This window comes from Acomys russatus, chromosome 13, assembly GCF_903995435.1.
Source record: "Acomys russatus chromosome 13, mAcoRus1.1, whole genome shotgun sequence".
Classification (NCBI taxonomy): domain Eukaryota; kingdom Metazoa; phylum Chordata; class Mammalia; order Rodentia; family Muridae; genus Acomys; species Acomys russatus.
In genome coordinates, this window is record NC_067149.1 from 41,727,267 (window position 1) to 41,742,557 (window position 15,291).

Sequence of the window (15,291 nt, forward strand, 5' to 3'; positions counted from 1 at the left end):
TATAGGATAGTTGGGTTGTATAATAAAGTCTAATTGTTAAGAAACAGAGCCAAAAGGGGCCACAGCTGTGGCTCTCAGCTAGCCTCTATGTAATGCCCCACTACCATAGGTAAGTGAGGCACAGGGGACTGAGTGTCCCTGGGCTTACAACTTCTCACTAGTGCAGAGCAATTATGGGGACAGTGCCTTTGGGCTCCCCAAGTCCTGCTGAAGAGGTGAGAAGGCAGGATCCTGGTTCCAGACAATCAAACCTGATGTCCCATTCATGAGGACAGACTGTGTTGTGAAGCTATGCAGCCCTCTGCTGCTCCACCTTCCCTGGGTGCACTTGTCTCCAGCCTGTTGAACTGTTTACTCCTCCCAAGGAGGAGCAGGCTTTGCGGGGGGGGGGGGGGGCAGGGGGGGGGAGAGGGTCTGTGTCTTTGCTGTCTCAGATGTGTCCACTTCTAGACTCACTGTCCCCATCTCCTTTCCTCCTGCTCCTCTGGTCGCATGGCACAGCTATAGCAGGTGGGGCAGAAGAGGAATTTATTTAACTAGAGTTCAAAGCCAGGCTGTGCCGCCCATTGGTTTTGTGACAGGGACTAGTGTATTAGTTACTTTCCTATTGCTATGATAAAACTCCTTGACCAAGGCAACTTACAGCAGGAAGAGTTCACTGGGGCTTACGAATCTAGAAGGTAAGAGTTCACCAGGGAGTGGAGACACTTCAGCAAGTGGCATGGTGACTAGAGCTAGAAGCTGAGAGCTTACATCTCGAACATGAGCAGGAAGCAGAGAGCATACTGGGAATGGTGTGGGCTTTTTAAACCTCAAAGCCCCTTCCTAAGCTTCCCCAAATATTTCACCAACTGCACCAATGAGTCAGTACTGGACCAAGTATTCAAACACATGAGCCTGTGGGTAAAATTCTCATTCAAACCACTACAGCAAGTTAAACCTGTGTGTGGTGCGTACACTTCCTCTTAATAATGATGGTTGTAAAACAAAATGACAAGTTTCTGGGGTTCTGTATATGTCATGTACACTTATAGAAGTGCGGTAGCCATCTTATTCTTGGGGAATATGTTCTAAACCACAGAGTTCTAGATATCACAGGAAATTTCAGCCCTACAGATTCCTACACATATACACATATGATAAAGTTTAATTGGTACATTTGTACCAGTAGTTAACAGCAATAACTAATAGTAACATCAAATAATAACGCTGTGACAAAGTTACCAAATCCCATTCTAGCACTTTGTGGTCCTCATTAAGTAAAATAAAAGTAACTTTTAAGGTAGGTAGCATATAGACTGTGGATATGTTGGTCAAAGGGGCAATTCATCCTTGGACAGGATGTAGCAGCACAGTGAGAGATTTTATTATGCCACTCAGAACAATATACTCTTTAAGACTCAAAAATTGTTTGTTTCTGGTACATCCCATTTGTTATTTTCAGAATATGGCAGATTATCAGTAACTGAATACTCAATAGTTGGGGACAACCATGTGCCTTGGAAAACTAGAAACATGCTGGGAGGGCATTGCTCCTGAACAGCTTTTCAGTAGATTTATTGAGGTACAATTTACATGCTATAAGATGAGACCATCTTAAGCACACAGTTCAATTGCCTTCAATACGTTTACAGAGGGCAACATCAGAACATAGGCTTAGCTGACTCCTATCTCCCAAAATAGTCACTGCTCCTACCTCCAAGCCACTTCTCATCTGCTTTGTCTCCGTGGACTTGTCTCATCTAGACAGAGCATACAAACGGTATTGGGTCTTTGGTAATTGGCTTCTTTCATGTAATGGTTTCAAGGGTCATTCGTGAAACTACAGCAAAACTCAGTTTGGCGGGGATGTGGAGGGTAGGGGGGGAACGGAGGTGGTGATCTGCAGTGCCTAGGCCAGAGTGTTTCAGACTTTCAATTCTTTCCTAGCTTCTGGGATATTTACACGTTTAAACACAAAAATCACTTATGTTTCTTGCACAGCTCATACAGCAGAGTGAAGGGTAACTTTACACAGTGTTCCCAGTGTGACCTGTTTCTGTAAGGTCAGATGTGGAGTTTTCTACTGATGGCATCAAATTGCCACACAAACATTTCTGATTTGGGAACACTTTGAGTTTGAGGTTGGAAATCCTCACCCTGCACTTCATTTTTTTTTTTTTTTCAAATAATAAAATCTAGGTCATGTGGACACTGCCCATTTTGTTGATATTCAAATGGCGATGGGTGTCTTCTCCTTTGGGCTGTGAGGACTATGCTGTTGGGAACACTCCTGTGTGGGTTTGGGTTTGAACCACCTGTGTTTGCTACTCCTGGGGTAGCTGGATTCTTTTTTCTTATTATTAGTGTGTGCATGAGAGAGAGATTATGAGAGAGAGAGAGAGAGAGAGAGAGAGAGAGAGAGAGAGAGAGAGAGAGAGAGAGAGAGAAAGAGAGAGAATAAGAGAGAATGTGTAGAGGTCAAAGAACAGCTTTCAAAAGTCGCTTCTCTCCCCCGACACTGCAAGTTCCAAAGATCAAACTCAGGACGTCAGGCTTACATGGCAAGTACTTTTACCTACCTTGTCAGCCTGAATTGTTAGGGTTTTTTGTTTTTATTTTAATTTTTGTTGTTGTTGGTTTGTGTGTGTGTGTGTGTGTCTAACTTTTTGCAAAAATGCCAACCTGCTCCCCAGGCCTGCTGCCCTATTATGCTATACATCTCTATGGTTTATCAGACTCTATTGTTTCTGATGCTGTTTGTTACTTTCTGCCTTTTGCATTGCAGTCATCCTAGTGGCTGGGGAGTGAGGGAGTGGGCGCTATTGTGCATTTGCTCTGCATCTTCTTGAAGGATGCCTTTAAAGGCAGTTAGGGAGCACTAGGTCAGACAGAGCTACCGAGGTGTTTATTTCAGGCCTTCTAAGAGAATCTCTTGGGAAGTCTGGAGTGGACAGTGTTTTCTTGATTGAGATTCCACCATGGGCCGGGAACTCAAAAGTGTCGCGAAGAAGTCACAGGGGTCAGCAAACTACTGGCCATATCCTCGCTTCTGTAAATAAAGTTTTATCGGAAGACAATCGCCCTTGCTCATTTGCAGATTGCCCCTGCCTTTGCTCACACTGCAGGGGCAGAGCTGAGGTCTGGGCTGGGGATGGATGCCTTGCAAAGCCTCAGGCGTCTGCTCGCTGATCCTCCATAGTGCAGCTTGCACAGCTCTGGCCTCAGAGATCCTGGTGCACAATGAGGTGGGGACACCATGTGTGGGTGACCCTGCTTTGGGGATGGGAGCAAAAAGGCATGCGGTGGTCTGTACTGTCTGAACTGGAACATATGAGGGGGATAAAGCTTTGTGGGCTTGGGGGAATTGAGAAGAAGTTTCCCTGAAGAGGAAACAGGAGAGTGGAGACACACATGGGCTGATGGGAGACTTGTTTAGCTATCTGGAGGGTTCTACAGAGACAAGAGCCCCAGAAACTTCACACCAAGTTTTTCCCCCAATTATGCACCTTTCTTGGATTCTTGGGGTTCTAACTCTTACCTAAAACACGCACATCTGATCTGGCTGCCCCCTCAAGACAAGGCATTCACATGAAGGAGAGGTCTCACCCTCCATCCCAGTTTGGTTGGGGGTGGGAAGAGGCTGAGCCCCTCAGGCATGGGAAGAGTTCAAGAGCTGAGTTCCTTCCCAGAACCTGGGCAGAAGAATCCAGAGGCCGCCCTGGCTCCACTGGAGCGGCCAGGAAAGCACACTTGTTTTGGTGATGGGCCTTTTTTTGTTGTTGGAGTTGGTTGCTTTGGGAGACCAGCACAGCTATTTATAGTCTAGCCCCCCCCCCCCCCCCGCGCCAGCTTTTAGGGCGGTCTCCACGTTCCTGCCAGCACTTTCCCACATGGCAGGTTAAAGAAAGGTGATCTGTTTACAGGCTCCGTGCAGGACATACAAATGAGGTATTCCAGGGGAGGGTGGGAGCTATTCTTTGCGTGGCCTCTCTCAGGTTTTAATGGAGAAAGGGACGGACGCAGAGAAAGGAGAGGCAGTGCTGGCCTCCAACTCCGTAGCGTCTGGTTGGAGGCACCTCACTCTGAGAGGTAATTGTCTTCTGCCCAGAGCACAGCCATCACATTGGGTAGGTGAGCCATCTAGAGGGAGAGGAGAGAAGGTTGGAAGAACCTACCGGGAGTTCCAGATGCTTCCTTTAGGCTTTCAGAGACAGAAGTTCAAAGCCCAAAACATCCTCCCCTTTGTAGGGCTCCACCAGGCAGCTGGTGTCAGCCAACGAACTTGGCTCCAATGCCACAATCCCACCCTGGACAATTGCTTCACCAGCCCGGACCTCAGTTTCCCCATTTTTGAATGGATAGTCAGTAACTCCATATCTGGGTTCTGAATCTCAGCTTGTAACTAAGCACAGACCGAAGATACTCAGAGGAAAAGGGATTGCATCTGTCCTGAACATATTGGATTTTCTCCTGCTCATTTGTCCCCAAGCAGATCAGCTGTTTGAAGAGTGCCCAAGCATTCGAACTACTTAGGAGGTGATTTAGAACATGCGGCAGGCTGCCCTGGATCCTGTGAGAATATTTCACCATGCTACATAGAAGGGCCTGGATCTGCAGTGTCAAGAATCAATGCCCCATTGGCATAGAGGATGATGGAACTAGCTCCTCCACAGCAGCTGTCCGCTATAAGGCTGGAATAAAGTGAGCTGGGTACCCCTCCCTTTGCAGCTGACACAGCCCCCTCCACCACCAGCTTCTTCTGTTCACGGCCTCTCAGCCTTCTCATAGGGAGGCACGTTGTGGGCTCTGTGCTTGTTTCTACCAGCTCTGCTTTCTTTGTGGAGGGGTCCTTCCCACCCCTCCCCTTACACCATCATCCCCCTGTGTCTGAAACTCTTCCCTCCTTCCCTCCCTCCCTCCCTTCTTGGCCTTTTGTCCTGACCTGTCCCTTTAACCTTCTCACTCCTCTAACCCAAGAGCTTCACTTCCTTAAAAAGGCACTTCTCTGAGGTCTCACCTCCCATCCACTCCCCATAGGTCTTCCCAATTTTCTCCTGCAGAGTAAAGCTCTCTGCCTTGAGGGCAGGTGGATCACTCACTTGTTCTCACTTTCCCTCTTCTTTTCCTTGGGGTACCCTTTTCCCATACTGCTCTTGGGGTATCCTTCTCCCATGCTGCCCTGCCTCTCTGCCCTATCTTTGGCCCCTTAAGGTTTTCTCCGTTCTTTCTGTGCCTTGGACTCAGGGTTCTGGGGGCTAGGTGCAGACCGTCCCACTTTTCCAGCTCTCTCAGAAAGTGCCAGTACCAGATTTAGATCTGGCCCTTTACCCTATGTCTGTTTTCTAAGCTTTGGATCCTGAGACCCTGGAGTGGCCTCTGGGCTTTTCAATCACTGTGTCTCGCCATGAGCCACCTGAGGTTTTTTTTGTTTTTGTTTTTGTTTTTTTTTTTTATCATCTGGCCTGTATGAAATTCCCATGGGACATCTTCTTGACTGATGATTAATATGAGAGGGCCCAGTTCATTGTTGAGTGGTGCCACCCCTGGGTAGGTGGTCCTGCATGGTATAAGAAAGCAGGCTGAACAAGCCATGAGGAGCAAGCCAGGAAGCAGTATTTCTCTGTGGCCTCTGCTTCAGTTCCTGCCTTGAGGTTCAGCAGCTTCCCTTCTCCCACCCCCCCCCCACTTCCCTCCTAAGCTAAAGGTTTGGATGAAATAACCCTTTCCTCCCCAACTTGCTTTTGGGCATAGTGTTTTATCTCAGAAACAGAAAGCAAAGTAGGAATGACACCATCTTGTCTTCCTTAACGGTGGCCACCCGCCACTTTCTCCCCTACCTCCCTGCTGTTCTTTTGGATCTCCCCATCGTCATCTGAGGGGTCCATTGCTCTCCTCTTTCAGGCTCACCTTCTGCCCCAGCCACTTTCAAACTCATCTCTCCCTTTACCACTGTCACTTCCCTGCCTGATTCCTAACCTTCCCCGTTCACTGCCCTAAGGCAAAGTCTTCTGCACCGCGCACCCCACATTGCCCCAGCTTTACCAACCCATGCTTCCGGATACAGGTGAAGCTGGATTTCCAGAAATACCTGTCTGACCTGACAAGGTATCTCCCTTCTTTAGACTTCTCGGCTTCCGCCACCTTTGTGAGATACAGCCCCCCACACTGCAAGGCTCACATTCTGCTTTTCCTGCACCTCTGCTTCTGCACTGGCTGTACATGCTCCACTGTGCAATTTCTAGCTTCCAGCTTTCGCTCTGGGCTCACTTTCTGCACCCAAGGTGTCTTTCTCTCTGCCCCCCCCCCACTTTTTTTTTTTCTTCTAATTTTCTTCCTATCCTTTGGCATTCCCGTCAACTTCCACATTCTGATAGTGGTGTTGACCCTGGTGACAATATCCCACTGTGCCTTGAGGATCTATTGACCTTGTCTCTCCACGACTGGCAGTTTCCTTGTCTCCTTTTCCACTGGGTCCTGAGTTCTTATGGGACCTCTTACTTGGTACAGCACCCATGATTTGGATGGTGCTCGGCAAGCTCTTAAATATAGCAATCCACACAGTAGTGATAGGTACTTGGTACTCCTTTTATCCACTGTGCAGAGGTGTGTGAGACAGCTCTGGGCTGTAGTTAGTAAAGCTGGAAGGAATACGGTAGTGATATTAGGGTTCTGGGAGACCCAGTGAAGGTTTCTGCATTCCGACCTAAGCTCCATCACTTGCTGATATGACTCTAGCCAACTTCCTTAACCTGGCTGTACCTCAGTTTTCCCATCCTTGAAGCAATAATCATAAATGTCCTTGCCTCACCGCTCCTGGGATAGATGCTCTTATGCCTGGGCAGACTTGGGGGGAGGTGCCATTAATTTCTTTTTGCACATGAGGAAGCTAGGATCCAGAGAGATCTCTCCCCAACCATGGTGGAACACCTGGCAGGAAACAGCTGGGCTTGAGCCCAGCTGTTTGGTATGTGCCAAGGGCTGGAGACACCTGGCCGTATTCCCCCAGGCTGAAATCAGCCTCCAGGGGGAAGTCTCCAGAAATATGCTAAAAGGTACTGTCTGGATCTGCTCCAGTGCCGGGCGCAGAATGCTCAGTAAGCGTGACTTGCATACGCTTATCTCCCAAGGCTCTCTGGCTAGTCCTGAGTGTTGAGTGTGTCCGCTCCGCTCTGGGCACAGTGTCCAGAGGTCCGGTCCTGGGTCCTTGCCGGCCAGCATGTTGGCAGCAAGCTCTTCCTCATTCAGACGCCTCTTGTGCTCCAGTGCTTTATCGGGGAGGGTCATTAAGAAAGCTTTTTCCCAGGAAGAGTCTCTGCTGTGGAGGGCCCAGCCCCCACATTCTCAAAAAACTGCCCTTGTGGGTCTCAAAACAGCCCCCACAGCCCAGCAAGCTGAGAATCCCATCCACTGAGCCCAGCTTTTCTCCAGAACCTTCTGAGTGAGAAGCAGCATCTGTTCAATGTAAAGAAAATAGTTTGAAGGTGTTTTCAAATAGAGTCTGATGGAACAAAAGAGCAGCTCATCCGCTGTGGCTTTTTTGTGTGCTGCTTCCTAACTAGAGATTGTTGGGTTAAGTGAGGGGGCACCAGGGAGGGCTGTTCAAGGCTCTGAGGTTTGCAGCTTCCACAGTGCGAAGAGGGGAGTGCAGCCAGCTCACTCCTGGCAGGCCTGCTCTCTCCTTCCTCTCTGTCCCTGCCTGTATATTTTCAGACTTCAGATCCACAGTTCAACAAACAAGTTCACCAATATGAACATACACTCTCGGGTGCAAGCGCACACACACACACACACACACACACACACACACACACACACACACACACGAACATGCACACAACTTCGAGCTGGGTAACCTGTGTGGTTTTCCATGAGTTGTCCCAAACCTAGAATAGACAGATACAGAGCATGCCATGTGATGTCTATGCAAAGGACCATAGGTCTTGTTTAGATTCTTTCTTCTTGCCAACCAATGGACAAGGAGGGCACTTTGGAGTGTTTGGAATAGCAACTTATAAGACAATAGATGCACATCTGCTACTGGGTTCCTAATATATGGACAGGATAGGAAGTGGGCACCCTGAAATTCCCTGTACAATTTAGGGAGTTATATTTCTAGGGAGAAATTCTATCCCTGAAATAATTGTTCAAAGGACCCAGTGTACGCAAGCAAGAAAAGAATGTTGTTGCTGTCCACCTTTCAGATAGATCTTTGGAGGGAATGGTTGTTACTATGGCAAGACTCAACCTGTCCTGACTGCTACAGTGTGTGTGTGTGTGTGTGTGTGTGTGTGTGTGTGTAAAAATCTTCCTGTAAGAAACTAAAGGTGGACACGCTTTGAAGAGTGAGAGGAACTGAGCCAGCAGAGGAAGGTAGAGGGGATTCCATTCCCCAATTCCTGTCAAGAAAAAGGCAAAGTTAAAAATGACTCAAGTGGCAATTGTCAGTTTCTTTTCCATTACTGGAGTTCTGCTTCTGTTGAATCCAAATGTTTTCTTTGGTAAGAAATCCACGTAAGACATGGCCCAGTGCGCCCAGGGTTCTGCTTCGCAAAGATGTGTCTTGGCTTCCACACTAGACGTTCTGTAAGGTTTTTAAAGACTCATCAGGTTTTTATGAGGCGTGAGAGCTTCAGATGACTTCAAGCTGAGGGCTACTAAAGCACTCGAAGCAAGAACCATGGTCATTGTTGGGTCTAGCCAGCCAACTCCTTTCTTCTCACTTAACTTGTACCCCTCTTACATCCAGCTTAGCTTAGTTGAACATCCTGACCTTCTATTCTTGGAACCTTAGTGCCCAGCACGTAGTAGGTCCCCAGAAGATGTGTACTGAGGGTGGTTGCTCCCATTTCCTCCAGCCATGATCTGGTTTCTAGTAACCCTGTGGCTGCCCACAGTGTGATTTTGTTTGGGGGCCTGCCTGATTTCTCCAGCAGGGGCTGGGGCTACAGGGAGCCCGCTGACCAGTGCTAATTGGTGTCATTGAGTAATTAATGCAGAATCAGGCCCGAGCTGATTCCCAGGGAGACAGACACTGAGGGTGGCTTTCATGCTTGGTGGGATGGGAGTTCCTTTCTCCGGGGACATTCTCAGAGCACTAAAGGCAACTGGCACCGTCTGGTAGGGGTGGCTTGGCAGCCAGAATGGGGTTCATGGAGCAAGTGTGGAGGGGGTTTGTGCTGGTGCCACGGTTGGACACAATATGGAGCGTGGCGAGTTTGACTTTAAAGAAACACAACCCCAGGGTGGGCTCTGGGAGCCAGGCATGCGTTGACTCTGAAGAATTGCTGGTCTCTCGGGGAAGGCCGTGGGGGAGGCATTTACAGCATACCTGCTATCCTTGATGCTCTATGGCCTGGGTACACTTGGTATCTTCCCTTTAGCATGAGTCCTCCTCTTCCTCCTTGGCATGGATCCCTCCTCTGTCTACTCCTCCTACCGTCCATCTGCCCTCTGTGCCCCATGCCTCTGTCCCCCAAATGTGCTCTGTCTCTAGAAGTTTTACTAGGCCTTCCTTCAGGGTACAGATCCTGTATCCCTTCTACCAGGAAGCTTCCAGGGGCTCCCTGCAACAGTGAAGATGGCTTGAGTTATGTGGCAGTTAACAAGCACTGCAGAGATCTGAGTGATGCAAACTGCAGTTTCCTCTTTATTACTTGCATCGTGTCTTGGATAATCCTTGAGGAATGGAGCTTCTAGAAGCCTCACCTTCGCAGTCTTCTATAGTTGCAGCAAAAGGAGGAAAAGGGAGCTAGAGACCCACGATCCCCAGCTCTAGAAGCTTCTCTCTGATTTGACACATATTCCATAATCCTTTCGCCACCCATGAGTTTGGCAGGGCAGCGATGTATAGTCTCCTTGTAAACACACAGACTGTTTACACAGCAGTGCAGTCTCCTGGATCCAGCAGACTTTATGGGGGTGATTTCTAAGCCCATTGTGCTGCATGCTTTTACTTTCCTCCAGCGTGTGGTTCCACAAAGACACAGGCTGGGTCTTGTCCTTCTCAGAGGCCCCTTGTCCAGCCCAGGGTTTCACAGTTGATGAATGATGGAGGATGGGGGCATTGGAAGGTAGCCCGTCCTTGCTCCTCTATTGCCTAGGCTTTGCCACAGGTAGGGGCACAATGGGCCATCTTCGGTCCAGTGACTCTCCCACCTTCTCTCCACAGACGCCGAGTCTTGGCTATATCCGATGGTATCGAGCACATTGGGAACCTCCGGTGGGAGTTGGCACTGTGTCTCCTGGCGGCCTGGACCATCTGCTATTTCTGCATCTGGAAGGGTACTAAGTCAACTGGAAAGGTAAGAGGTTAACTGTTGAGCAGTTAGCTGTCAGCAGCTGATGGTTTCTGCAGAAGCTAACAAGTGACCTATAGACCAGCAAGAAGCTCTAAGTTGATAGGAGGAACACTGGATAAAGAGTCCACCTGGGAGCACGGGGTTAGCTCCTCCACAGAGCTGCCACACCCTTTGGAGCTATTCTACTCTGCTTTTTTTTTTTTGTTTGTTTGTTTTTTTGTTTTTTGTTTTTCGAGACAGGGTTTCTCTGTGTAGCCTTGGCCATCCTGGACTCACTTTGTAGACCAGGCTGGCCTCAAATTCACAGCGATCCACCTGCCTCTGCCTCCCGAGTGCTGGGATTAAAGGTGTGCACCACCACGCCCGGTTTATTCTACTCTGCTTTAAGCTTTGGTATTCTCTGTGGAATAAAGCCTTAGCTCGCCTTTCTGGGTGAGCCAACAGTCACATGGGTAAGGTAGGATAAGATGTATTAAAAACTGAACTATGCCGAACAGATAGGGCTATTATAATTCTTATGCCACTGAGCCTGACTCCAGGTACATACCAGGGAAGACAGTGCTGGCCTCCCACTGACCTCCCTAGATGTCCCTATGTCTCACATTCCTACACTGTGGACTTCTGTCTTGCAGCCTTGCTGTGCCAGCAATACCAGCTGACCTCCAGGGTGACAAGGGAGGAGAATGGGGAGATGGTGGCCAACTCTGAGCTGCCTGGAAGTTGTGTGTGTCTCTTCTACTCACAGGCTGCTGGTTAGAACCTGGCCATGGGCCAGGTTCTAGGAGCTGGGAAGTTCAAGGGGTCTTTGGTCATAGCACAACGTGGACTGTGCCACTGAAAGAGCGATAGAGGATCAGCCATGTGATATTTGTGGGCATGTCTATCTCACTTGAGTGGTTTACAAGAAGAAATGAATTAAAGGAGAAGAGTTAATTCATTGGCAAAGTTTAGAAATCAGGTGTTCTGGTTGGCCACCGTCTCCCACTGTCCCCTGAGGCTGAGTATCAAGGCCAGTAGTCTCCTGTCTGGAACTCATTTTGTTTTCTTGTGGGAAATAGGAAATGAAACATTTCTTGTACCTCGGTGCTTGGGAGGCTGGGTGGGAGAACTGAGTTCAAAGTCGGGATCTAGGCTGTGTAGCAAGACCCTATTTAGAGGAAGAAAAGGAGGAGGAAGAACAAGAAGAGAAGGGAAACAAAAAGGACAAAAATATTAAAGGTGGTTTGTGAGTCCTGCTGTAGACTAGCATGATTTAGTGGGTTTCACATTTTTATTAAGCTAGTATGTGTTTGGGGAGCGGGACCACAGAAGACAGCTTACTGGAGTCAGCTGAGGGAATCAAACTCATGTTGTCAGGCTTGGCAGCGAGTGGTTTTCCCTGCTGAGCTATCTTACTAACCCTCAACAGGTTTCTACAAGTGAGGAAAGTGCATTCTGTACCCTTCCCCAGTAGGTCGGTGGAAATGCCTGAGGAACCTGGAGGGGAAAGGCCAGGTTCGGCTAGTACAGCCCCGAGTACTGTCTCTTGAGGGTTGTTTCTAGTTTGGTGGGCTTGGCAACAGTGGCGTGTAGTCTAGGGAGAGCTGATCCATCTGCGGTTTATGTACAGGAGTTGCCCATAAGAGTTCAACATGTGGCCACAGCAAGATGCATTTGCACTCAACTCTTACGTGAACTACATGTCATTGTCTGGGGTGGTGGATAGCCCATGTGTTTGGAGAACTCCTGTTGGGGAACTGGGCTCTAAGAAGGGTAGGTGCAGTCTAAGGGATTTCAGATGAAGCTGCCAAGGAAGAGGAGAAGTAAGCATAACTTCAGCCATGCCTTCTCTCCCAGCCCTTCACTTGGGGTGGAGGTGATACATCTGTCTTGGACATTTCATCCCCCCATTGTGGGGAGTTAGTGTTCTGTTTCACAGGGAGAAATCCAGAGTCTGAGTGATCAACCAGCCTGGTATCTTGTGACTGTGCCTCTACCTCAACTCAGAAATTTGCCCTCTGCCTTTCTTTGACTCTTGTTTTGTTGTGTTTTTGTGGCTTTAAACTTGCTGTGTAGCTGAAGATGACCTTAAGCCCCAATCCTCCTGACTCCACCTTCTGAGTGTTGGGGTATGCCACCACACCCGTTGGCATGTACCTGGCTAACATGGAGATTGCTGTAGTGTCATGAGGGGCACACCTTCCTTGGCTCCCTTTGTTACATCTTTGGTAGAAGTGGCAACACAACTGCTATCATAACCAGAGTTCTCGGCGCTACATTGCCATCCTCTGTACTGGGTCTGGTGGATGCTCCCCTCAGGCCTTGGGGCAACCCTGCAAGGTGGGGGCTCAGTAGCCCTGTTTGCAGAGGCAGCAGATTGAGAAACTAACCCAAGCAGGCAGCAGTAGGTGGGGCTGAAATCTAAGCACTGGGGACTGCACAGGCCATATTCTGTGTAAGGTCACCATCGTACCAAACCTGTGGTACCCTGAGGACAGTGATGGCTCCTGTGACCTAATTAGGAGGAGGTTAAGGGGACTCCTTAGGTACTCAGGAGTTGCTGCGTATGTCTGAGCAAAGGCTTTTCAAGGCAGTACTGATGCTGTATCTGGTGAGCTGATGGACCTTACTCTTATAGGCTGGCTTTCATAGGATGCTCCTTGTGTCCCCAACACCACAGTGACATGCAGGGTGAGAGCTATTTGTCCAGAACTAAAACTCCTTAAGCCATCAAGGCCACACCACCCCAACTTTATGTATGAAGAAACTGAGGCATGGAGACAAAAAGGCACTTGTCCAGTGTTGCAGAGCAAGTGTGTTAGGTCAAGCCTAAGTTTTTTTTATAAATGGTGGGGTTCCAAGGTTACATCCAGAAACTTATGGAGGTACAGTTGGTTTGGAGGTATGGTCTATGGCATAGGTTAGCTTCTGTTTGTTTGTTTGTTTGTTTGTTTTTTACCTACTGCATCTTAGAGATGAGTCTGGAACCCAGAAGGATTTTTTAATGCTATACAAAAGCACCCGAAAATGACACATTGGGTTATCTGGGATGTCATGTGTGGGTAGTGACTCCCTCTGGTCCCAGAATGCAGGCCCTGGCCAGAGTCATTTGCATGGCATTCCTCAAAGAAGTAGGTACCCACCTTCCCTTCTCTGGACTGCCTACGTCTGGATGGGTTGGTATCTCCTTTTCATCTCCTTCCTGAAGATCCAACATGCTTCCCAAAGTCAGAGATCAGCAGACACGTTCATTAATGTCAGAAAAGTTCCTGGTCTCTCCTATCTCCAACGTGAAAACTGCTCCCGACTTCAGCACAATTTGCTCAATTCTTCCCTTGGTCAGAGAGGCAGACACTGCTGGCCTGGCCTCACAATCAGTGGATTTGGGAACAGATTAACAACATACAGATTCCAGAGGAATCTGTGACATGCCACAAGTAAAGTCCCCATAGTGTTGTCCGGTGGGGATATGTCTAAGATGGATGGCCATGATGGGCCACATTGATATCTTTTTTATCATTGATATCTCCTTCAGAAGATGTCAGACATCACAGAGGACATCACAAAGTATCTTCTGGGGTCCAGTGAACAAACCTAACCTCAATAGATGCTTCTCCAAGTTGGAAGGGATGCAGGAAAGGGCCCCGCCATGTATCTGTTGCTTCATAAACCTGGTAGAGAGCACAGATCCTACCCTGTGCCAGTGAAGACAGTGTATAGTGTGGTCCTCCATGAGCATGCAGTGTGCAGCTCTTAAGGATGGGTAGGCAAGCATGCAGCCTGTAAGAGTAGGCATGCTCAGATAAGCAGCTGCCATTGAGTGCCCACACACTGGTCCTCAGTAATGCAACAACTGAGCAAGTCAGATCCTAAGACTGTCCAGGGTTTCTCGAATGTTAGAATCCAGTGTGTTCAACACTGGGGGCATCTTTGTTTTTTAAGGTAAAACTCTCTTATGAGTCATGAAAGACTATAAAGTTGGCCCAAGGCTGCCCATTGGCCAGGAGCCTTGCTAGCATCAAATTTAGGTCTTCTCCTGTTCTGTGTCCTCAGCAAGGAACAAATTCAAGGACAAGATGGTGGTCATAGTTTCAAGCACACAGGAGCTGCTCATTCATCTCTTTATTTCCCTGCCCCAGAAACACAGCTGAGGTTTCAGTGCCATTCCTTCTCTCTACAGCAGTGGTTCTCAACCTTCCTAACGCCGCGGCCCTTTAACACAATTCCTTATATTGTGGTAACTCCAACCATAAAATTATTGTTGTTGCTACTTCATAGCTGTAATTTTGCTACTGTTATGAATCATAGTGTAAATATCTGATACACAGGATATTTGGTGTGCAACTCCCAACGGGGTCACGGCCCACAGGTTGAGAATCACTGCTCTAGAGACTATGGATGCTCCAAAAGTATCCTATGAAAAAAGGAAACCAAATGTTTGTTAATTGTATTGTAAGTCCTGAGTGAACAAGGCTGAATCAGGACTCGTTACTTCCCACGTGATAAAGTGTCACTGTGGAAGACAAACACCAGAGGCCCTGATCATTGAGGCAACCTTGGGATTTTCTTGTGTCCGTGTTTTATACATCTACCAATTCATCATGCCTGCCTCTGCCCTGAGCTTCCTTTCTTGGTCCCAGGGGCACAAGAGCACTAAATTATTTTGACCAGCTCATCTAACCTGTCATCCAGTTGTCAGCCAAGTTTGCTGACGACCTTTGTAGAGACAAAACCACTTTTGTACATAGACCAACATACTCAGGTGCCGTGTGTCAGACGAAGCACAATTGCAGGTGAATTTGCAGGGCCCGTCTTTCACCTCATCCGATCAGAACACTGATGTGAGTCAGTGCTGTGGCTGGGCTATGGCAGCTGATCTGCTGCTGCTTGAAGCTCTGCATATTTGGAAGCTTTTTGTCTGTATTCTCCTGTGATGACTTTGCTCGACCTTCATCTAACTCAGTGTTTGGCCAGCCATGGGCAGTTTCAGCAGACCTTACCCACTGCCTGCATCTTTAAGCTATACCTGTTC

At 48.3% G+C, this 15,291-nt stretch overlaps 1 protein-coding gene across 1 annotated transcript in view; it reads left to right on the forward strand.

The window, feature by feature from the left end:
* The window catches only part of Slc6a11 (solute carrier family 6 member 11), a 115,545-nt gene that overhangs the window by 22,276 nt on the left and 77,978 nt on the right, over positions 1 to 15,291 (forward strand). Inside the window, exon 5 of the mRNA XM_051155100.1 lies at positions 10,151 to 10,283. Within this exon, the coding sequence (XP_051011057.1) occupies positions 10,151 to 10,283 (133 nt within the window). The remainder of the gene's footprint in view (positions 1 to 10,150; positions 10,284 to 15,291) is intronic.